Raw genomic sequence first — 26,519 nt, forward strand, 5'->3', positions numbered from 1 at the left:
GTGTATTTTGGTGTCGGTGTTTTGTGTGTGTGTTCTGTTTACACGTCTTTCAGGGTAATGTGTATTTTCGTGTCGGTGTTTTGCGTGTGTGTTCTGTTTACACGTCTTTCAGGGTAATGTGTATTTGGTGTCGGTGTTTTGTCTGTGATGACTAGCTGCCTTCCCTTTAGTCTTGCAATGCTAAATTAAGAACGATTATTGCAGACAGCCCTCTTGTTGCTTTGCACGAATTTCAAAACAAATAAGCCGCGGATACTTTATAGAAGCATGATATATTTCAAAACATTATTTGTTAGTTTTAGAGCAAAGTCACATTAGGTTATCTGCTGTGTCTATAGCGGAAATCGAGTACCGGATTTCAATGTTGTAAGTCCACAAATTCACCTCTGTCCCACCAGGGATGAACATCGTAATACATACACTACGTGTATATTTATTCACTTTTTAAACAACCTTAACATTTCAAAGAGAACAAAACCTGTCAAAAAAATTTCCATTTTAGAAACTTTAGAAAGTCAAATTTTCTATTCTCCTTTGTAACTAATTCACCACAATATTTATATCCTTTACCGATACGTTTGATCACTTATTAGAAGAAATTTTGCTATATGCTCATATCGAGAAAATCTCGCGAGTCAGATCGTGCCATGTACCTCGTGAAACCAAACTCTCATATCAGAGGCTGTTCGTTTGCTTTTATTTAATACATGGGAGGAGCTTGAGGCTGGAATCCAATTCTTTCGACGCGTAGAATACAATCATAAAAATAACGAGACAAGCACGTGCTTTTGTTATACTTGATACTTGCAGGTTGGTCAAGCAATACATATAAAACACCAATACCACGCGGGTTTGTTATGGCTAAGTGGTATTTACGCGGGAATGCGGCTTACTTCTATCCGACCTGCTTCTCTGACGTTGTTATATTTGTATCTTACGCCTCCCGCTATAGTTCGAGTTATCTGCGACTCGCTAAGCTCTACTAAAATCGAACACAAGTAGAAAGATTGCATATCTTTGAGGAGATAATATTCCGAAAAAGTTGCATGAAAATAATTCAGTTTTTTCTGTAAAACTACTATTTTACTTCACGATTTACTCATTGCCAGGGAGTAAGTCTAGTGCCAGGAACAGCCACACACACTTATGTACGAACCTGCAGCTTGTGTCGTGTATTCATGCCCGTCAAACATTTCTTGCGGATGTTCAAGATAGTTTTTCTATGGAGTTTCTACTAAATGTGGATTTATGGCTCTTGAAACGTTGTCGTGTAGCATTTTGTTAGCCATATTCAACGTAATAATCAAAGGTACGTTTCTGTGTGTTCACCTACTTTGCTCGAGCGCGTGTCCTCTCGCGTTGAAGAATGGCGCCGTGTGTTATGTAGTTTGCTAAAGACGTTTTTGCTGTTTAGGCCATGATGGTCGTCCCACTGTTCTGTACTGGGGGTCAACGAGCTGATGTTAAGGGTAGTTTGAACAGAAAACTAAAAATATTTTCTCTCTTAGAAGTTTCCTTTTATAGAGTTCGTTGACTTATTGTTAGTAACTTATTAAATAATTATGCAATTTCCTTATTACACTTGCTAGTTTATGGTGTTTAAACCAAATTTGATCGTACTTGTAGTAACCCATAACTATAGTATAATAGTGTGGGTTTCTTTTCATTTGCTTTAGAATACACTGTAACCGAAGTACATGAAATTAACAATACAGGATAACTACTTTTCTTGCATAAGGTCTTGTTTTTTTACAGTTATTATTACAAGAGCCAGTAACTTGTAATTAACGTTCTCTATATTTGACCACCAGGGTTATAATCTTGCTGTCATCACAAGAGATGAATGTAGTAAGCCTACATGTTTTAGTAAAACATATCTACATCGCTATTAACAAAAACAACAAAATATATATATATAAGTTTATCGCAACATAGTATTCGGTATTGTGTGTGTTTTTTTAATAATTCTGTTGGTGTTAAATGTATTGGATTTCTATATTGATAGGTTTAGCCAATACTGGGAGTATGAATACATTTAGGAAATAATTACATATTAACAGTTAGTTACTGTCTAACTGGAAACAAACTGGTAAGTACGAGACTATCCTTATCACTGCATTCTTAAAGCGCCTTTACCATGTTAGTACGTTATTCATAAATATATATATATTAAAACTTTTAATTACCGACTGCTTAAACCACATTTTACTTTTATAATAAATTGGTGTATATATTACTGACTAATTAAGCCTATCTTTACTGTAATGACAAGAAATTATTCTATATTGTTACTTTTATTACTGATTGTTTAAAACAATCTTTATTATACTCATCAATAAATTATTGTGTATTGTTACTTTTATTACTGATTACCTAAGACAATCTTTACCATACTCATAAATAAATTATTGTGTATTGTTACTTTTATTACTGATTGCTTAAAACAATTTTTACCATTATTGTGTTTTGTTACCTATATTACTGATTACTTAAGACAGTCTTTACTATAATCATAAATAAATTATTGTGTATTGTTACTTTTATTACTGATTGCTTAAAACAGTCTTTACTATAATCATAAATAAATTATTGTCTATTGTTACTTTTATTATTGATTACTTAAAACAATTTTTACCATTATTGTGTATTGTTACCTATATTACTGATTACTTAAGACAGTCTTTACTATAATCATAAATAAGTTATTGTGTATTGTTACTTTTATTACTGATTGCTTAAAACAATCTTTACTATAATCATAAATAAATTATTGTGTATTGTTACCTATATTACTGATTACTTAAGACAGTCTTTACTATAATCATAAATAAATTATTGTGTATTGTTACTTTTATTACTGATTACTTAAAACAATCTTTACTATAATCGTAAATAAATTATTGTGTATTGTTACCTATATTACTGATTACTTAAAACAATCTTTACTATAATCATAAATAAATTATTGTGTATTGTTACTTTCATTACTGATTGCTTAAAACAATTTTTATCATTATTGTGTATTGTTACCTATATTACTGATTACTTAAGACAATCTTTACCATACTCATAAATAAATTATTGTGTATTGTTACTTTTATTACTGATTACTTAAAACAATCTTTATTATACTCATAAAGAAATTATTGTGTATTGTTACCTATATTACTGATTACTTAAGACAGTCTTTACTATAATCATAAATAAATTATTGTGTATTGTTACTTTCATTACTGATTGCTTAAAACAATTTTTACCATTATTGTGTATTGTTACCTATATTACTGATTACTTAAGACAGTCTTTACTATAATCATAAATAAATTATTGTGTATTGTTACTTTTATTACTGATTACTTAAAACGATCTTTACTATAATCATAAATAAATTATTGTGTATTGTTACTTTCATTACTGATTGCTTAAAACAATTTTTACCATTATTGTGTATTGTTACCTATATTACTGATTACTTAAGACAATCTTTACTATAATCATAAATAAATTATTGTGTATTGTTACTTTTATTACTGATTACTTAAAACAATCTTTATTATACTCATAAAGAAATTATTGTGTATTGTTACCTATATTACTGATTACTTAAGACAGTCTTTACTATAATCATAAATAAATTATTGTGTATTGTTACTTTTATTACTGATTACTTAAAACAATCTTTACTATAATCGTAAATAAATTATTGTGTATTGTTACCTATATTACTGATTACTTAAAACAATCTTTACTATAATCATAAATAAATTATTGTGTATTGTTACTTTTATTACTGATTACTTAAAACGATCTTTATTATAATCATAAATAAATTATTGTGTATTGTTACTTTCATTACTGATTGCTTAAAACAATTTTTATCATTATTGTGTATTGTTACCTATATTACTGATTACTTAAGACAATCTTTACCATACTCATAAATAAATTATTGTGTATTGTTACTTTTATTACTGATTACTTAAAACAATCTTTATTATACTCATAAAGAAATTATTGTGTATTGTTACCTATATTACTGATTACTTAAGACAGTCTTTACTATAATCATAAATAAATTATTGTGTATTGTTACTTTTATTACTGATTACTTAAAACGATCTTTACTATAACCATAAATAAATTATTGTGTATTGTTACTTTCATTACTGATTGGTTAAAACAATTTTACCATTATTGTGTATTGTTACCTATATTACTGATTACTTAAGACAATCTTTACTATAATCATAAATAAATTATTGTGTATTGTTACTTTTATTACTGATTACTTAAAACAATCTTTATTATACTCATAAAGAAATTATTGTATATTGTTACCTATATTACTGATTACTTAAGACAGTCTTTACTATAATCATAAATAAATTATTGTGTATTGTTACCTATATTACTGATTACTTAAGACAGTCTTTACTATAATCATAAATAAATTATTGTGTATTGTTACTTTTATTACTGATTACTTAAAACAATTTTATTATAACAATAAAGAAATTATTGTATATTATTACTTTTATTACTACTTTATATATATAGTCCATTAATTATTAATCGTGATTCTAACTAGTGATATGAAGCAGACTTTTGTTTTGTTTCTAATCGTTTCTTCCGACAAACTCTCAAAATAAGTGATCATTAAATGTATTCTGCAACCGAAAATATTGATTACAAGTCATTTTAAATAGTTATTACGGTACTTGTTATAATATTTAACTATTATCTACCCATCACAAGATAATATTGCAACAAGTTCTCATACGTAGGTCATCAATTGACCAAGTTTGTTGTTTCAACAACTTACTGTCCGATTCTTAGGCCTTCTTTCCACCGGTGGTTCCTTTGTGTAATTTACTTTATGTTTTTAGTTCATACTCGAAGTTTATGTAAAATGTGTTGCATCGAAAATATATTTGTTAAAATACCTTGGTGGTTAACTTCTAACGATTAGATCCTAGGTTCGTTTCTCCGTCTTGGACAGACCGCATTCATTTCGTCTTTAAAGGATCATACCATGGGCAAGTGTGTGTATTTTTATAGCAAAACCACATCGGGCTGTATCGTGGTCCGCCGAGGGGAATCGAACCCTTGATTTTAGCGCTGTAAGTCCGTAGACTTACCGCTCTACTAGCAGTAATGCCTTCGAAGTTTCTAAAAACTTAACGTTTTCTTTATAACGCCAATAATTATTTGCAGTTAACAAGGCTTAGTCTGAGAATATGGTTTTAAATGGATCTCATGCGTGAGTAATATGTAAGGAGAAATCTTAACGGTCTGACACTGGCCAGGCGTGGCGAGGTGGTTAAGGCACTCGACTCGTAATCTGAGGGTCGCAAGTGCGAATCCCCGTCACACCAAACATGCTTGCCCATTCAGCTGTGGGAGCGTTATAATGTTACGGTCAATCCTACTGTTCGTTGGTAAAAGGGTATCCCAAGGGTTGGCTGTGGGTGGTATGACTAACTGCATTCCCTCTAATCTTTCACTGTTAAATTAGAGACGGCTAGCACAGATAGCCCGTGTGTAGCCTCGCGCGAAATTCGAAACAAACGAAATCAATATCCAAGCGAACCTGACACACCGTGGTCTATAACTCCAAAAACTCGACGAGGAGAAAGCGCACTAAAGCACATTTCCAGGTGAAAGACATATTTCAGCACGTGACTGTTACTACCGTCAATCTTTAAAGTAAAAAAAAACGTAGGATACGATGAGAACTGGCTGATATAGTGGGGGATATGGTACTTTTCAATTTAAGAACGTGATCTGAAATTCACTGGAATTTCTGAAATACACTTTTTCCTTTTAACGCATAAGTTACGTACAACTCGATCTGCTGACTGTCTCACACACACATATATATATATTTCGTACCATTTCCACTTTACCACTCATTCGTCAACCAAAATTAATCTAATAGCCATAAATGAAAGCTTTTTATTTCTAGTTAAACACACATTGGGCTGTTTGTAACGTGCCCTCCAATAGTATGGAAATCCGATTTTCAGCGTGATAAGCTCACAGGCCCCGGCATGGCCAGGTGGTTAAGGCGCTCGACTCGTAATCTGAGGGTCGCAGGTTCGAATCCCCGTTGCACCAAATATGTTCGCCCTTTCAGGCGTTATAACGTGACGGTCAGTCCCACTATTCGTTGGTAAAAGAGTAGCACAAGAGTTGGTGGTGGGTGGTGCTGACTAGCTGCCTTTCCTCAAGTCTTACCCTGCTAAATTAGAGACGGCTAGCACAGATATCTCTCGTGTAGCTTTGCGCGAAATTCAAAAACAACCAATAAATATAAAGAAACAGTAAGCCCACAGAAGTTATCATTGAATCTCTAGGGACTGGTAGAATCATTATTTCTGATTTATAACTTAATACACGTCAAATGTCATCTAATAACACGCTAAGTACGTTTTCTATCTTCAATATGAACTTCCTCACAACCATTGTAAAATACTATTAATTTCGAAAAAGTTAATTCAAACATTAGGAACGGATGGCAACATATAAACAAGAGAATTGTAGGAAATAGAAAACACTGTATTCGTTTGTTGCCCGTTAATTACATTTGAAAGGTAGCTTTGTGCAAAATTAAAACCAAACATTTGAAAGTTAAACTTGTAATAAACAAAAAAGTCGCAAATGTTTGTTAATTATTTAACAGATTGGCTTTGTTTAATCACTTCGTGTAGCAATAAAGCATAATATAAGAGCATGTGACGTGTACATCTTCAGGTACTAAACTGTTGTGTCGTGTACATCTTCAGGTACTAAACTGTTGTGTCGTGTACACCTTCAGGTACTAAACTGTTGTGTCGTGTACACCTTCAGGTACTAAACTGTTGTGTCGTGTACACCTTCAGGTACTAAACTGTTGTGTCGTATACATCTTCAGGTACTAAACTGTTGTGTCGTGTACACCTTCAGGTACTAAACTGTTGTGTCGTGTACACCTTCAGGTACTAAACTGTTGTGTCGCGGTACATCTTCAGGTACTAAACTGTTGTGTCGCGGTACACCTTCAGGTACTAAACTGTTGTGTGGTGTACACCTTCAGGTACTAAACTGTTGTGTCGTGTACACCTTCAGGTACTAAACTGTTGTGTTGTGTACACCTTCAGGTACTAAACTGTTGTGTCGTGTACACCTTCAGGTACTAAACTGTTGTGTGGTGTACACCTTCAGGTACTAAACTGTTGTGTGGTGTACACCTTCAGGTACTAAACTGTTGTGTTGTGTACACCTTCAGGTACTAAACTGTTGTGTGGTGTACACCTTCAGGTACTAAACTGTTGTGTCGTGTAAACTTCAGGTACTAAACTATTATCACGCTATTACAGCTTTGTAAGAACATTAAAACACTACCTGTTTACCGCGTGATATGTAATCTTAACGGAAGTAAGATTGTAATTATCAATATTCGTGACAAGACCGGATGTAGTTTAGAAAACTTAAGGTCGTTTAAAACACATGTATACACAGGTCCTTTACCAGAAAACTTTAAATTGTGTTGTCATTGTTTATGGACTTTGATTAGATACACATAACTATTATAAGGTGATACACATAACTATTGTAAGGTGATACACATAACTATCATAAGGTTATACATATAACTATTATAAGGTGATACACATAACTATTATAAGGTGATACACATATCTATTGTAAGGTGATAGACAAGTATTATAAGGTGATACACATAACTATTGTAAGGTGATACACATAACTATCATAAGGTGATACATATAACTATTATAAGGTGATACTTATAACTATTATAAGGTGATACACGTAACTATTGTAAGGTGATAGACAACTATTATAAGGTGATGCACATAACTATTATAAGGTGGTACACATAACTATTATAAGGTGATACACATAACTATTGTAAGGTGATACACATAACTATTATAAGGTGATTTTTCCCAAAAAGATAAAAAAATCTTCATTTTATTACATTCACATTTTATGTGTGTTTGTTGTTTTCACACATGAAGTTATTGTAATAATGACACTTCAAACATTGAAACACATGAAGTTATTGTAATAATGACACTTCAAACTTTGAAACACATGAAGTTATTGTAATAATGACACTTCAAACATTGAAACACATGAAGTTATTGTAATAATGACACTTCAAACATTGAAACACATGAAGTTATTGTAATAATGACACTTCAAACATTGAAACACATGAAGTTATTGTAATAATGACACTTCAAACATTGAAACACATGAAGTTATTGTAATAATGACACTTCAAACATTGAAACACATGAAGTTATTGTAATAATGACACTTCAAACATTGAAACACATGAAGTTATTGTAATAATGACACTTCAAACATTGAAACACATGAAGTTATTGTAATAATGACACTTCAAACATTGAAACACATGAAGTTATTGTAATAATGACACTTCAAACATTGAAACACATAAAAGTTATTGTAATAATGACACTTCAAACATTGAAACACATGAAGTTATTGTAATAATGACCCTTTAAACATTGAAACACATGAAGTTATTGTAATAATGACACTTCAAACATTGAAACACATGAAATTATTGTAATAATGACACTTCAAACATTGAAACACATGAAGTTATTGTAATAATGACACTTCAAACATTGAAACACATGAAGTTATTGTAATAATAACACTACAAACATTGAAACACATGAAGTTATTGTAATAATGACACTTCAAACATTGAAACACATGAAGTTATTGTAATAATGACACTTCAAACTTTGAAACACATGAAGTTATTGAAATAATGACACTTCAAACTTTGAAACACATGAAGTTATTGTAATAATGACACTTCAAACATTGAAACACATGAAGTTATTGTAATAATGACACTTCAAACTTTGAAACACATGAAGTTATTGTAATAATGACACTTCAAACATTGAAACACATGAAGTTATTGTAATAATGACACTTCAAACATTGAAACACATGAAGTTATTGTAATAATGACACTTCAAACATTGAAACACATGAAGTTATTGTAATAATGACACTTCAAACATTGAAACACATGAAGTTATTGTAATAATGACACTTCAAACATTGAAACACATGAAGTTATTGTAATAATGACACTTCAAACATTGAAACACATGAAGTTATTGTAATAATGACACTTCAAACATTGAAACACATGAAGTTATTGTAATAATGACACTTCAAACATTGAAACACATGAAGTTATTGTAATAATGACACTTCAAACATTGAAACACATAAAAGTTATTGTAATAATGACACTTCAAACATTGAAACACATGAAGTTATTGTAATAATGACACTTTAAACATTGAAACACATGAAGTTATTGTAATAATGACACTTCAAACATTGAAACACATGAAATTATTGTAATAATGACACTTCAAACATTGAAACACATGAAGTTATTGTAATAATGACACTTCAAACATTGAAACACATGAAGTTATTGTAATAATAACACTACAAACATTGAAACATATGAAGTTATTGTAATAATGACACTTCAAACATTGAAACACATGAAGTTATTGTAATAATGACACTTCAAACTTTGAAACACATGAAGTTATTGTAATAATGACACTTCAAACTTTGAAACACATGAAGTTATTGTAATAATGACACTTCAAACATTGAAACACATGAAGTTATTGTAATAATGACACTTCAAACATTGAAATAAAAATTACTAAGAATAAAAGACAGCTCCTGATGTCTGTTATTTTAATGTATATACATCTGTACAGACACACTGGTTCGAGCTTAATTTCATGGACAATTAAAGCTATATTATTCTCATTATATGAGAATAGAAACATAATAAAAATGTAGTTTGTTGTAATGAAGATAACGTATAAGTCAAACTGTGTGTGTTTCATTATTATTACAAACATCTTAGGTATGTAACACACGCTTAATTAATTACTTTTGTTGTAAACTACGTGGTTTCAGATACCTTCCTCTTTGTGTGTGTGTTTCATTATTATTACAAACATCTTAGGTATGTAACACACGCTTAATTAATTACTTTTGTTGTAAACTACGTGGTTTCAGATACCTTCCTCTTTGTGTGTGTGTTTCATTATTATTACAAACATCTTAGGTATGTAACACACGCATAATTAATTACTTTTGTTGTAAACTACGTGGTTTCAGATACCTTCCTCTTTGTGTGTGTGTTTCATTATTATTACAAACATCTTAGGTATGTAACACACGCATAATTAATTACTTTTGTTGTAAGCTACGTGGTTTCAGATACCTTCCTCTTTGTGTGTGTGTTTCATTATTATTACAAACATCTTAGTTTAAGTGTATTCTCAAGACAGCTGGTATGGGTATTATAACTTTAATTACGATAAAGTACATGACGTTTCGAACTTCTTAGGTCATCTTCAGGTTAACAAAGGAAGTTTCAGTTTGCAAAGAGAGTTAATGTGAAGATAAACTTAGAAGGTTCATTGTTCAGTACTCCACTTTAATTGAAGTTTTAATACCCATACCAGCCGTCTTGAGAACACATTTTTTCTTCAAGTGGGTTTCTCGTCATCACGAACAACGGACGTTTATATGATTGTCTTGTTGCTTTAATAAATACATTTACTGTGGCTTAGTTACTTATTAAATCAATTTTTTGTATTAAAAACAAACACAAATCGGTTAGCAAATATAAACCGCGATATAAATTTAAAAAAAAACCAAAGACGAAACTTTTGCTGGTGGTTCTCACGCCCTCCCCCTTAAAAGAAATATAGTATCGCTCTAAAGGGGAGCGAATCCACAGTTTGAGAACCACTGTATTATACTATCTCACTGAGGATTTGAAATGTTAAAGACGTGGTTGATAGTGTATCTCAGTCTTGCTAGGCAACTATTCAGAAAGTCCAAGGTTTAATTCCCGTTATGTTGCTGAACACTCCCTAACTTTGAGTACTGGGGCTGATATAATCGTGATATTCACTCCTGGTGTTCATTTAAGAGTAGACTTGTAGGACGTGGGTGCTGCTCAGTGGTTGCTCTCCTACTGGTTAGGCCCTCTAGTGGCACAGCGGCATGTCTGCGGAGTCGCAACGCTAAATGCCGGGTTTCGATACCCGTGGTAGGCAGAGCACAAATAACCCATTGTGTAGCTTACTCTACTGGTTAGAAATTCGAAATAGCAATGTCTGAACCTGGTGATGTATTATTTTGATGTCTAGCTTGTAGGTTGTATAAGGTACCGCTCTGATTGAAAATACCGAAATGCCAAACTCTGTCCCTGATCGCTCGAAGGTGCTACAGAAAGCACTATTGACTAAATTTGTTGGATTATATGCCATCGATTTTGAATCTTTAAGAGAAATAAGTTCAGCTGTTTGTATTTTATTTGGTCTGTTATTAATGTTTAAACAAATTTACCCGTTAAACTTTCACTTATTTTTACCAGTAATATTGAATATTCTTAACGTAAAGACCTAGTGCCTTCTTTGATTCACCGTACCTTCTTCCGTGAACTGTAGTTTCGCTTAATCAGTGGCTCGTTAGCACACTTAAATTAATTAACTAAGGTTATTATATGGTGCTTTAAAAAGGACCCAAAAAACCCTTGAGTATATAACACACACAACAATTATATTAAGCTGACCATTTCTTTGGTTGCTGACCCAAACTGTGCTGATGGGCACTGATTAGATGAAACTACAGTAGAAAGTGGGGTCAATCCGATAATGCATTAATCCTCTGCGTTACATGTTATATTTTAATTTTTATATTTAGTAAACGCCCCCCGCTGGGACAGCGGTAAATCTACGGATTTACATCGCTAAAATCAGGGTTCGATTTCTTTTGGTGGACACAGCAGATAACCTGATGTGGCTTTTCTATAAGAAAACACATTCACACATACAGACACACTCTTTAGTAAACATACATATGTTATCACTTGGACATGAAAATATCATATATACGTAACACCTTCGATTTTCTTTATGTTCTATAGAACAGACAAGTGATGATGAAGTTTCGAAAAATTAAATAAGTGTATTAATTCATGACATCATCAGTTCCTGTTCTGGTATTGTTGTCCTCTTCTTCTCGTCGGTTTACCAAACTGTTTAACACTCCTACGAAAAAAATACTTACATCCACTAAAGTGATTTTGGGGCATATCAGGCCCCATATATTTTTCCAATAGAAACACAGTGATTTAGCAACATTTATTACAAACAACTTTAGAATGGCTCTGACAAACATTTTTTTTACAATTTGAGCAAACAATTTTCGACTGTCTACCTTTTGATCTGCCGCACAAATGGCATCGTCCTCTTTTTGCCCTCTTTGCAGGCGGTTCACATGAGGTTGTTTTGTCATTATCTTTGCAGTAAATTTCTTTGATTTCAAGCACCAATTGCCGTATAAATTCTCTTCTGGCTCTTGATTTATGTTGACGAAGATATTCTGAATGTTTTGTCGAGTATAGAACGAAAGCATTGTACGCAGCAAGATCTAGAATGTTATAGAATATGCAGACTGACCAGCGCTTTGATAGCAAGATCTAGAATGTTATAGAATATGCAGACTGACCAGCGCTTTGATAGCAAGATCTAGAATGTTATAGGATATGCAGACTGACCAGCGCTTTGATAGCAAGATCTAGAATGTTATAGAATATGCAGACTGACCAGCGCTTTGATCGCCTCTTTGTTGTATAATATCTCACCAGTTGATCGAGAGTGTCGACACCTGCCTTCGTTGCATTCTAAAGATTGACGATTTCGGGCTTTCCATTCTCTTCTACTTCACCAGACTGAGTCTGAGAACTCAGTAGTAGCACATATTTTCCTGGTTTGTCTGAGTGCCTGAGAAGAGTGATGTCGTCATGGTAGAAAAACTTTGGTGATAACTCTCTAGTTTTGCATTTATTTCAGGAGGCAGGAAGGTTCTTGATTTCCGTATGGTTCCAACAAGTCCTGTTGTTTTTGTTCGTAGGTACTTGGAAAGTGTCATTGTTGTGAAGAAATTATCTGTCGTTATTGTCCTTCCTTTTCCAAGAAATGGTTGACTCAGTTCTCTGACTATTCTTTCTCCTTGATTTGTTTCTGTCGTATTTCCAACCTTTCCAGTATAAATTTGAGCGTTGAGGAGGTAACTTGTCTTTGCATCTGTTAGGCACCAAATCTTTATTCCGTATTTGCCTGGCTTTGTCGGAATGTATGTTCTGAAGCCAACTCTTCCTTTGAAGTTACATAGTTGTTCATGCACCGTCAGGTATTCGCTTGGGTTGTAACTGTTTTTGCAATTTTCAATGAAAAAATTCCAGACTCCAGAGATGGCGGCATCTTTGATTTCTCTATTTCTTTGAGAGTGGATGTCAAATCTGATTTTTGAGCACATTTTTTTTAATTTGTCTTGTGTAATCAGTTTTCGCAAAAAGGGCAAACCGAATTCGGTTGAAAACATTTCGTCCATCGATGCATTTTTGGATTTGCTTATTCCAAGGAAAAGATTAGCTGCGATCCATTTCCAGAGGTCTTCTTCAAAAATTGGTTCTTTCATGACGGTGTTTGTTGAGTGAATGATCTGTTCCATCATATTATCAGAAATGAAAATTTTGAATGTTTCGAATGGTGTAGAGACTCTTGGAGCAGCTTGCCTTGTAATGCCTGGGTTCCCATTGAATATATTGAGAGCTGCGGTTCTCCTGTTGATCCTTGAAGGTGTTGTTGAATAACTAAAATTCTTATCTTTGGACAAAAGTTCGTTCACTGGCATCGTAGTAAGATCTTCTTGATTACTTTCTTCACTTTCAGAAGGGTACGGCGCGATTTGTTCATCATTTTCGGCTTCAAAAGGATCATCATCACAACTTTCAGAATAGTCTTCGAAAGTATCATATTCACTTTCATCGTCGGATGGTTTTGTCAGTAAATGTACAGCTTCATCAAGAGATATCATTTTTGACACGGTTTGAAGTTTTCAGCTCCTATATATATAGGATTTGTGGATTCTTTTAGAATATTCTAGAAGCTTCAAGAATATTCTAGATTATTCTGAATACTTCTGTAAAGTTTCTAGAATGTTCTAGAACAGGCGTGGGCAAACTAGGCAATAATCAGGACCGTCTAAAATTATTGTTGGAGTAGAGTTATTATCCTAAATATCCATCTTTTGAAAAGAAGTTGTAAAATTAATATATTTTTACTATAATTTGCTTTTTTCGGTCGCCCAGGCCTGTTCTAGAATTATTCAGGTAATAAATAAAGTCATTTTTATGTTTTTTGATCTGGGGCCTAATAGGCCCCAAAATACCCTTAGTGGATGTTTTAAAACATTTTTTAAATATTATTTCGCAAATGTCTGAAAAGTCAAAATATTATTGCTCCTTAAAATATAAAGGGATAGGGTCAGTTAATGGCAATTTCATTTAAATACAATATTATTAGCCTAATATTAATAACCTTTCAAGTTGCTCTGGGGCCTATTAGGCCCTAATTTTCGTAGGAGTGTTAAGCCATGCTGACGGAAGACCAGAGTTTGTAAACTGCTGTTATAATGTATTTAATGAATGCAAGTTTGTTTTATAGCGTGTAGAACTGGTTGTACGTTTGTTTATAAAACATTTTAAATCCCGAAAGCTCTATTTTCAGTTGTAGTGAAAGGTTTTGAAACTACTGCCTATGTATCGTTACAGCTGTTACGTTTCTGTAGTACATAAGTAGGTTTATTGGTACTAGTGGTTCTTACATAATATATACACGTCTGTGTCTGCATTCGGATGTGACGTCATATAAAACTCCAGTCTGATAAAATTAGCGGGTGGTGCATGTTGCTTGTGTTAATGGATTGTGGTAACAGCGTTAATAACTCCTGTTTTTTTGGGTAAAGACGTTTCTCTCCTGATAGATGATTGAAACACTGAATACACACTTTTTTACAAATCAACTAATCCCGAAAATTCCTTCGTAATGATAACGCGATAGATCCTTACTAAACTCACACACTGTACTTTTGCTGTTTGTCTCTTTCAAAATATTCGCACCTCGTTACACAAGGACTAGCCACGCTGCTAGACTATAGTGTTGAATTAATATAGAAAACCCAGGTATTGACTGCAATCACTTAGTGGATTTTACTGTCACTCTTTTAACACAACTGTGTCTTTAAAGTGGTTTTATGTCAACGGGACGCGAACTATGGGACTCTCGTGCAAATCGTTGCTCTAAGCACACGATGTATTATAACAATAATTCCTTTTTATCATCAGCATGACCGTGAACCGTATTTATTGACCCGAATCCCACGTGCATTTGCAATGCTTCTAGTTTCTATTTTAGCATTCTTAACATTTGTCGGTTTTATTATTATTATTGTTTATGAAGCTTCTTTTGTGAATTGAAATGTACATTTAAAAAAGGGAGGACATTGAATGGTCCATTGGTATTTATCTGGAGTTTATAATTATGAGTAACTGTATTTCCTACGTCCGTTAAACCTTGCAATTCTTAAAGTGTGGCACGCGAGTAATTACTGTCGGTGGTGAGTGTTACAAAATTAAGCGTTTGTTATTATTATTGTTGTTTTTGAAAGAAATAAAGCAGTTACCAAACCTTTTGACTCATTTCAAGATAGGAGTCTAGAAGAAACGATAGTTACTGAAGGGAACGCAGAAACAAATGTTTGGGGAACAGAGCATTAACCAATAAAGTATATATATAATCCTATAATTATCTGCATTGGTATTTCAAAGATATTTGTTGTACTTTCATTGAAATAAACTGGGAAAAATATTCCACTTCTCATAGCGACAGCGTAACATATTTAATATATATATAATATATTTAATGTGATAGAAGTTCACGTCTCTCAGCAACACACACTATAGTAACATATTTAATGTGATAGAAGTCCACGTCTTTTAGCAACACACACTATCTTAACATATGTGATAAAAGTCCACGTGTCTTAGCAACACACACTATCCTAACATATTTAATGTGATAGAAGTTTACGTCTCTTAGCAACACACACTATAGTAACATATTTAATGTGATAGAATTTCACGTTTCTTAGCAACACACACTATAGTAATATATTTAATGTGATAGAAGTCCACGTCTCTTAGCAACACACACTATAGTAATATATTTAATGTGATAGAAGTCCACGTCTCTTAGCAACACACACTATCCTAACATATGTGATAAAAGTCCACGTCTCATAGCAACACACACTATCCTAATATAGTTAATGTGATAGAAGTCCACGTCTCTTAGCAACACACACTATAGTAATATATTTAATGTGATAGAAGTCCACGTCTTTTAGCAACACACACTATCCTAACATATTTTATGTGATAGAACTTCACGTCTCTCAGCAACACACACTATAGTAACATATTGTATGTGATAGAAGTCCACGTTACTTAGCAACACACACTATAGTAACATATTTTATGTGATAGAAGTCCACGTTACCTAGCAACACACACTATCCTAACATATTTAATGTGATACAAGTTGACGTTACTTAGCAACACACACTATAGTAACATATTTTATGTGATAGAAGTCCATGTTACCTAGCAACACACACTATCCTAACATATTTAATGTGATAGAAGTTCACGTCTCTTAGCAACACACACTATAGTAACATATTTAATGTGATAGAAGTCCACGTTACTTAGCAACAGACACTATAGTAACATATTTTATGTGATAGAAGTCCAGGTTACCTAGCAACTCACACTATCCTAACATATTTAATGTGATAGAAGTTCACGTCTCTTAGCAACACACACTATAGTAACATATTTAATGTGATAGAAGTCCACGTTACTTAGCAACACACACTATAGTAACATATTTTATGTGATAGAAGTCCAGGTTACCTAGCAACTCACACTATCCTAACATATTTAATGTGATAGAAGTCCACGTCTCTTACCAACACACACTATAGTAACATATTTAACGTGGTAAAATTTCACGTCTCTTAGCAACACACACTATAGTAACATATTTAACGTGATAAAATTTAACGTCTCTTAGCAACACACACTATAGTAACATATTTAATGTGATAGAAGTCCACGTCTCTTAGCAACACACACTATAGTAACATATTTAATGTGATAGAAGTCCACGTCTCTTAGCAACACACACTATAGTAACATATTTTATGTGATAGAAGTCCACGTCTCTTAGCAACACACACTGTAGTAACATATTTTATGTGATAGAAGTTCACGTCTCTTAGCAACACACACTGTAGTAACATATTTAATGTGATAGAAGTTCACGTTTCTTAGAAACACACAATACCATGGCATATTTAATGTGATACAAGTTCGTGTCTCTTAGTAACATATGCACACGCTGTCTTAACATATTTAATGTGATTGGTTTGTTTTGAATTTCGAGCAAAACTACACGAGGACTATCCGTCCCTAATTGAGCAGTGTACGACTAGAAGGAAGGCAGCTAGCTAGTCATCACCACCCACCGCCAACTCTACTCTTGGGCTACTCTTTTACCAACAGATAGTGGGATTGATCATAACATTATAATGCTACACAGATGAACATGTTTGGTGTGACATGGATTTGAACCCACGATCCTCGGGCCTATCCACCTGGCCATGCTGGGCCGTAATGTGATAGGAGTTCGAGGTTCATTTTCTAAACATAGGTGGTGATCATACATAGACATAAACCAGTCGCTCTAGGCCGATGTGAGTGGTCAGTTTGAGACGAGCTTATCTTTTGTATATTACTTACTGTTTATAATGACCGAGCGTGGCCTAGTGGAAAGCGTGTCAAATTGTAGATTCTTGTCGCTGAAACGTTACAAGAGAGAAAGTTAGCTCCTACAATTTAATTAGCATAGTATCCTGAGATTTGACATTCAACTTTAGACACAGTTAACCCATACAGCTCTAATATAGCTCTGCGCGAATATCCTTAGGTTATCAATTCTTTGAGTAATTCCATTTCCATGGCAACCACATAGATGTGATAGCAGATAAATAAATTAAGCTTCGATCACTTGTAGTACTCTATTTTTGTTACTACACCTACATGCGCACGCGCACAACAATAACTTGGGTACCTGTACACAGACATTCACATACGCATTTATATATAATGAAGTATATCAAAAGTCATATTGGTCCAAGGACTCAATTTGTATTTGTAAATACCCACAACAGGGTATGTCTGCTTAAGAACAACCTATTTTAATAACTTTTCGAATTGAATACAGTATTTATTTTCGGGTACAGAGATTGGAAGTTTCTGTTAAGTGTTCTCTTTACCAACTCTATGGAAGTTCCTGTGAATTTCACAAAAAAATAAGTTTTTAGTCCATTGCCGAGGGTCAGCTAACAGCTTGCTAAATTATCTGTAGCTGAATGTCTAGATAACCACACTTGCATATTACGTTATTCCGTATTTGAACATTTGTTGCGGTATTTGTTTGTTTTTGAAAGTCGCACAAAGCTACACGAGAGCTATCTGCGCTAGCCGTCCCTAATTTAGCAGTGTAAGACTAGAGGGAAGGCAGCCAGTCATCACCACCCACCGCCAACTCTTGGGCTACTCTTTTACCAACGAATAGTGGGATTTACCGTAACATTATAACGCCCCTCCCAGCTGAAAGGGCGAGCACGTTTGGTTCGATAGGGATTAGAACCCGCGACCCTCGGTTTACGAGTAGAGTGCCTTAACTACCTGGCCATGCCGGGCCTGTTTTGAAATGTAACTTTGTGCGTAACTGGGACTTTAGTTTTACCGCTTCCGGCACAGTGTACCCTTTTTACAACCATGGCCAATGTCCGTATGACTACCAACTACTCTGATAGATAGAAAAGAACGAAAAAAACAGCAATAGATATTTTACCAACTGAGTAATTAGTATTATAAACAACAACATATTAACATAGTTCTAGAACTTTCTTGCAGCTAGATAAATTGTTTTAATTATTTGAATTTCACATATCGTTATGAAAACGTAAATACCTGCTATGCCAATTTTATTATTATCAGGGTTTCATAACATGCTACACAAAATAACAGTTGTTAAAATTCTAAAGGGAACAGTAGTGCATTAACACATTGCTTCCCAAACCACGAACTAACATTTGGCCTTTTGCTTGAATTTACGGGTCTTGTGCTTAACTTAATGGGATTGCAAAGGAGTTTTTTGTGTTTTTTTGAGTTATGGAACAGTTTTTGTACTTTATACAATGTTCAGTTGATATTCACTCGGGAGGAAAAGAAATTATTAATACACGGGATGAATTCACTCCCTTTTCATCATGGGAGAATACACGGGATGAATTCACTCCCTTCTCATCCTGGGCGAATACACGGGATGAATTCACTCCCTTCTCATCCTGGGAGAATACACGGGATGAATTCACTCCCTTCTCGTCCTAGAAGAATACACGGGATGAATTCACTCCCTTCTCATCCTGGGAACCTGAAAATGAAAAAACGAATAATGGATGATAACATGCTGATAAAATATGTCATCAAAATATTAGGTTGAGGAATATTTCGTGAGCGTTTTTAAATAATTTCATTCAGGCATTACATGCAAGACTATACAATACTTCAATGCATGAACACATTACACCCAAAACATTTATTATGATACTTTATTTCATGTAATACCTAGGTATATAGTATGCATTGTTTTAAACGAAATTGCAAGAAATTAAATGCGAAAAGCAGATGGTGTCGAAAATGCTCGATTTTGTCCACTTGACATTCCATTTAATGAGCTGAAAATGAAAGCAAAAATTAAAGACATATGAAAATCAAACACACCATCTATTAGAGCAAAAAATTATCTACCAAATGACATGAAATATTTTGCGAAAGCGTTTCATTTATGAATATATTTTGTTAACTTGAAAAAACGCTCACGAATTATTCCTCAACCCAATACAATTGTTTGATGAAGAAGTGACAAAACCAGCAGTGAATCGCGTGAATCAAAAGTATTGTGAAAATTGTTTCAAATAGAGGAGGAAAGTGGTTAATCTTAAATCTGAGTAACTAGTCGATTTGTGCTGACATTATGTACACCAGAAAGAGACTAATATTTTTAACTGAGATCTTAATTAGTTAACGAAATTCCAGAGGTTGAAACTACTTAACAAAGCAGCTTCTTGTAGTAGAGGTATCTTGAGGAACCAGTTTGGTCCAGTAGAGGTATCTTGAGGAATCGGTTTGGTATGGTAAAGGTATCTTGAGGAATCAGTTTGGTCTAGTAAAGGTATCTTGAGGAACTAGTTCAGTCTAGTAGAGGTATCGTGAGGAACCAGTTCAGTCTAGTAGAGGTATCTTGAGGAACCAGTTCAGTCTAGTAGAGGTATCTTGAGGAACCATTTCAGTCTAGTAGAGGTATCTTGAGGAACCAGTTCAGTCTAGTAGAGGTATCTTGAGGAATCGGTTTGGTATAGTAAAGGTATCTTAAGGAATATGTTTGGTCTAGTAAAGGTATCTTGAGGAACCAGTTCAGTCTAGTAGAGGTATCTTGAGGAACCAGTTCAGTCTAGTAGAGGTATCTTGAGGAATCGGTTTGGTATAGTAAAGGTATCTTAAGGAATCAGTTCAGTCTAGTAGAGGTATCGTGAGGAACCAGTTTGGTCTAGTAAAGGTATCTTGAGGAACCAGTTCAGTCTAGTAGAGGTATCGTGAGGAACCAGTTCAGTCTAGTAGAGGTATCTTGAGGAACCAGTTCAGTCTAGTAGAGGTATCTTGAGGAACCATTTCAGTCTAGTAGAGGTATCTTGAGGAACCAGTTCAGTCTAGTAGAGGTATCTTGAGGAATCGGTTTGGTATAGTAAAGGTATCTTAAGGAATAACTTTGGTCTAGTAAAGGTATCTTGAGGAACCAGTTCAGTCTAGTGGAGGTATCTTGAGGAACCAGTTCAGTCTAGTAGAGGTATCTTGAGGAACCAGTTCAGTCTAGTAGAGGTATCTTGAGGAATCGGTTTGGTATAGTAAAGGTATCTTAAGGAATCAGTTCAGTCTAGTAGAGGTATCGTGAGGAACCAGTTTGGTCTAGTAAAGGTATTTTGAGGAACCAGTTCAGTCTAGTAGAGGTATATTGAGGAACCAGTTCAGTCTAGTAGAGGTATCTTGAGGAATCGGTTTGGTAAAGTAAAGGTATCTTAAGGAATCAGTTTGGTCTAGTAAAGGTATCTTGAGGAATCAGTTTGGTCTAGTAAAGGTATCTTGAGGAACCAGTTCAGTCTAGTAGAGGTATCTTGAGGAACTAGTTCAGTCTAGTAGAGGTATCGTGAGGAACCAGCTTCATTAGAAAAGTAAACAAGAAAAATTAATTCAGCTATGAAGATAATCCTGGTGTAGCTTTACGCAAAATTAAAAAAAAAATCCAATCGTCTGATGATCAGTTTTAAATAAGATATGACCTCAAGGTCTCTGACCTGACTGATTATTATCACATGTGTCGCCTAAGTTGGTATACACTTAAACTATGACCCAAAGTTGGTATAGACTTGAACTATGATCCAACTTAGAGGTGATGACTAGTTTATGGTTACGGCAAACAAATCCCTGTCTTTTAATACAGAAACTAATGTTTTAACACTATTTTGTTCTGTAACAACTAATGTTTTAACACTATTTTGTTCTGTAACAACTAATGTTTTAACACTATTTTGTTCTATAACAACTAATGTTTTAACACTATTTTGTTCTATAACAACTAATGTTTTAACACTATTTTGTTCTATAACAACTATTGTTTTAACACTATTTTGTTCTATAACAACTAATGTTTTAACACTATTTTATTCTATAACACAACCATAATGGTCGGATTTTGATGAAGCTTGGTGAACACATGTGGAATATTATTTATTCATTATTGTCCAACCAAAAATGGACCATAGATAACGAAGATGATACGGATACATTTTTGCAATCAAGTTTATTTGTTTTTTGTTTTTTTATTGTTGTGTCCAAGAGCTCTCTCGTCAGACCGCGTTTCGCAGCACACAGAACTAACTAATCTGCCAATTTTAATCATTTACGTATTTGTGAAATCATCGGGAGACAGTCACTAATCGCTCAACCAATCTTCTTTAATGCTAACATTCTAACGAACCTTCATCTGTTCTGTTTCCATGGTGATGAGCTAAACCTAACCGAAACTGTAAAATCTTTCTGCAGTGACCCTTGACCCTTTGCATACAGTGCAGTAAAGCCGTTGTTTTTCTTGGATTTCAGTAAGGACAATTTCAACTATAGTGCTGACATTTAACCTTACTGTATACTTTCCAATATCAGAAACTTGCATTTTTTTCTTTAATACGTCATCTATATTGCAAAATTAGGCCTGCATTACATGACGTAAGCATTTTCTCACCGTGGCGCGGCCTATCAGCTGCGGACGTGTAACAACGTCACAGTCAATCGGAGTATTCGTTTTCTCTCTCTCTTTATATATGTAAAAACGGCTATATTAATAAATATAATCAAACATCTAAGCACGCCCTCTACATTCCTACACTCAATTACACAACCCCCTTCAAACATGTGTTCAGCTATCGGTCAGTTACCTCTTTCTTGCTTTGTGAACCTGACGATGACCGAAGAAGGTCGAAACGTTGTTCGCTCCTCTACATAAACATTTTCTTAACCCAAACCAGCCGTTTTTACAAATACATTTTTCTCTACAAGTGGGTTTTCTCATAATCACTGATTATATCTCTCTCTCTTTGTTTGGGTTTTAAATATCCAGAAGGGTCAGGTGTACTTGACCTCTCTCCTTCCTTTACTTTATCTCAACTGTTTAATGTATGGATAAACATTACATGAGGGCCGGAGTAACCCGCATTTACTCAGGGTAATGTCCATATGTCATTCATCAATAGATTAGGTGTGAATATACTATTTTTCTTTACATAAATCGCACTTTCATTAGTGGGGATTAGCTAAAAACATTTATATAAACTACCTTTCAATGTTTATTAGCAAGTTCCTCACTAATGTGATGTCTAGTTCATAGGTGGCATGTTTTTTTTTCTTTAATTATTTAATTTTTTTAAATTTAAATTGTTTATTTAATTATTTATTCTTATTGACCTAATGTATAAGTTAACAGGGGATAGGTGCTTAGGTCTATCCTCATCATGTATACAGTACCTATCGAATTCGCATAATGATTCATTTTTCCTCCAGTTTTTATCAGAATATTTTATTGTATTACGTAGGTCTCTGTCTGCTATTATTGGTATGTTTGAAGATTTGTGGAAAAACTATTGAGCTATTCTTTTACCAATGAATAGTGGGATTAACTGCGAAGTTATAACGCCCCCCATGGGTAAAATGGCGAATATGTTCGGTATGATGGGGATTCGAATCCGCGATCCTCCGACTGCGAGTTGAGTGATCTAACCACCTGGCCATACCGAGTCCTTTGGTAAAATGGTAATCCATGTCTATTATTGCTAAATTAGGGACGGCTAACTCAGAAGAAGCCATCGTATAGCTTTGCGCGAAATTCAAAACAAACTAAATAATTTCGGTAACGCAATCTAGAGACAAATTTTTCATTTAGTAATTAATACAGATATTAAGAACACATCATGGTTCAGATACGTTGATTAAATATGATTTTCCCGCTTTTTTTTCCGTTTCTTCAACGTCTCAGCATTTCAATTGGTTCATGTACCCTTATGTAATCCATTGAAGCAATTCCTTCCCGGACACCCTAACTTTAGAGTCCAATGAATGGGTTTATTTAATATAACAAACTCGTTACATCGTTTAATAATAGGTTTTAACGTGTGGTCAAGCGCTCGAGACGTGATGCTTCTGCGCACGCTTCACGCTTTAACATGTAGTCACGCTATAAACGTGAGAGTAGGTTCCATTATTTGGTTCAAAGGACTGGATGAAGTCCGTGTGGCGACGCGTATTACTGATCTGAAGATGGGAGGTAAGGGACAGCTAAACTTGAACTTGTCAAATTTAGTATTGTGGTCTATATGCAATTGGTATTGAGGTTGAAAATTTCAGTTTCGATTCAACTCGTAAAATACTTTACTACCAAAATCAGTAGAACCGTTTGTACATTTAAGGGATATGGGCAAAAGAGAAAATACTGGTTGTTTTTTGGTTGTTTATCATCTGATTACTTGCAAGTTATGCCCAACGTCACAGTCTAAGTATTCTAAATTACAAACAAAAAATCATGATACTTTAGTTGGATTGCATATCTCACTTTGAGGACGTCTCTTAACTTGTAACTTCACATAAGTAACCGTTAACTTAACTACGTCTCTTAACTTGTAACTTCACATAAATACCCGTTAACTTAACTACGTCTCTTAACTTGCAACTTCACATAAATACCCGTTAACTTAACTACGTCTCTTAACTTGTAACTTCACATAAATACCCGTTAACTTAACTACGTCTCTTAACTTGCAACTCCACATAAATACCTGTTAACTTAACTACGTCTCTTAACTTGCAACTTCACATAAATACCCGTTAACTTAACTACGTCTCTTAACTTGTAACTTCACATAAATACCCGTTAACTTAACTACGTCTCTTAACTTGCAACTCCACATAAATATCTGTTAACTTAACTACGTCTCTTAACTTGCAACTTCACATAAATACCCGTTAACTTAACTACGTCTCTTAACTTGCAACTGGCCCGGCATAGCCAGGTGGTTAAGGCACTTGACTTGTAATCTTAGGGTCGCGGGTTTGAATCCCCGTCGCACCAAACATGCTCGCCCTTTCAGCCGTTGGGGCGTTATAATATGATGACCAATCCCACTATTCGTTGCCAGAAGAATAGCCTAAGAGTTGGCGGTGGGTGATGATGACTATCTGCCTTCTCTCTAGTCTTACACTCCTAAATTAGGGACGGTTAACACAAGCTTTGCGCGAAATTCAAACCAAACTAACTTACATTTACATAAATACTAGTTTTTGTCTTCACTACGTGCTTTAAATTGCATCGTCAGGTACATACCAGCTGTTTCTAATCCTCTGTGTAAGTTAGCACTGTTTTACTTGTGTTTTGAGTTTCCTTCCATTTTCACGTATGTATAACACGTAAAAATACGTTTTTTTTATGTTCCTCATTTACAAACTCTCTAATGTTGATATTTTGCGTGCGTCTAGTTTTATGTTATACGTCTAACAGTGTAATTCTCCATGTGGTTGGAATTTTTTCCATCCTTAATCGAATTAAGAAAAAGAGAAATACGCTAGAATGAAGTGAGGAAAATAAGGCAGTCGACACGACATGACAGGTTTTTATGTACGAAATTTTGTTTACTGTACTTTAATGAAATTATAAACAGCCTTATTTCATTACTTATTATTTAAATATATTTTGTAAGAAATTAAAATCATTTGATAAGTGTTAATTAATACATCAATAAACAACTTTTAAACTACTACTAACATATGTTTTTGGTTTCTGAGCTCTGGTAATTATAGAACATTTCAGGAACTTTGGATATATATATATATAGATGTATAAACAACTAATTCTAAATGTATAAGTAATATAGTACATTGTCATTTGGGTTTTTATCTTAGTTAGGATACATGTAAAACACAAACTTTGAAACATCTGTGTTATTGCGTGTTTGTATAATGATATACAAGCTGTGACTGATTTTGTGTTGACACCAGGTGTGCTTTCTAACTTTGTCTTCCGGGATTCTCAAATTATGATACACTCGTGATACTTAGACCTAATGTAAGTAGTTCGCGAACATGTTAATTCTATCAGAGAAAAATACAATCCAATTCTTTCCATTAATGGGTACGTGTTGAATTCTTAATTTTTTCCACTAGGTTTATCGTTGTATGTAATCACACCTGGGCTATACTTCAAACGATGTTTAAATAAACTAATTTGAAACAACCCTTAATAATTCAAGAGCCACTGTTCCACACATTTTCACAGTGACAGAAATGTTAGTCTTAGAGTAAACAATTGTTACAAGGAATCAGTACCACCATGTTAGTCTTAGTGTCAATAATCGTCACTAGGAATCAGTACCACTATGTTAGTCTTAGAGTAAACCATTGTTACTAGGAATCAGTACCACCATGTTAGTCTTAGAGTAAACAATTGTTACTAGGAATCAGTACCACCATGTTAGTCTTAGAGTAAACAATTGTTACTAGGAATCAGTACCACCATGTTAGTTATAGAGTAAACAATTGTTACTAGGAATCAGTACCACCATGTTAGTCTTAGAGTAAACAATTGTTACTAGGAATCAGTACCACCATGTTAGTCTTAGAGTAAACAATTGTTACTAGGAATCAGTACCACCATGTTAGTCTTAATGTCAATAATCGTCACTAGGAATCAGTACCACCATGTTAGTCTTAGAGTAAACAATTGTTACTAGGAATCAGTACCACCATGTTAGTCTTAGAGTAAACAGTTGTTACAAGGAAT

The 26,519-nt window shown here is 34.0% G+C and overlaps 1 protein-coding gene across 5 annotated transcripts in view; it reads left to right on the plus strand.

The window, feature by feature from the left end:
* The first annotated feature begins 747 nt into the window (after positions 1-747).
* Positions 748-26,519, plus strand: part of LOC143237457 (protogenin-like) — a 112,098-nt gene continuing 86,326 nt past the window's right edge. For 3 of the 5 annotated variants that reach the window (XM_076476756.1, XM_076476741.1, XM_076476765.1), the window contains exon 1: positions 753-1,309. Coding sequence is in view for 2 of the 5 variants with exons in the window: in XM_076476741.1 (XP_076332856.1) it covers positions 1,249-1,309 (61 nt within the window). In the remaining 3 variants the exon portion in view is untranslated. Of the gene's footprint in view, positions 1,310-26,519 lie in introns of all 5 variants that reach the window. The other 2 variants (XM_076476747.1, XM_076476732.1) reach the window with 2 other exon arrangements.

This window comes from Tachypleus tridentatus, chromosome 2 (genome assembly GCF_004210375.1).
Source record: "Tachypleus tridentatus isolate NWPU-2018 chromosome 2, ASM421037v1, whole genome shotgun sequence".
Lineage (NCBI taxonomy): Eukaryota > Metazoa > Arthropoda > Merostomata > Xiphosura > Limulidae > Tachypleus > Tachypleus tridentatus.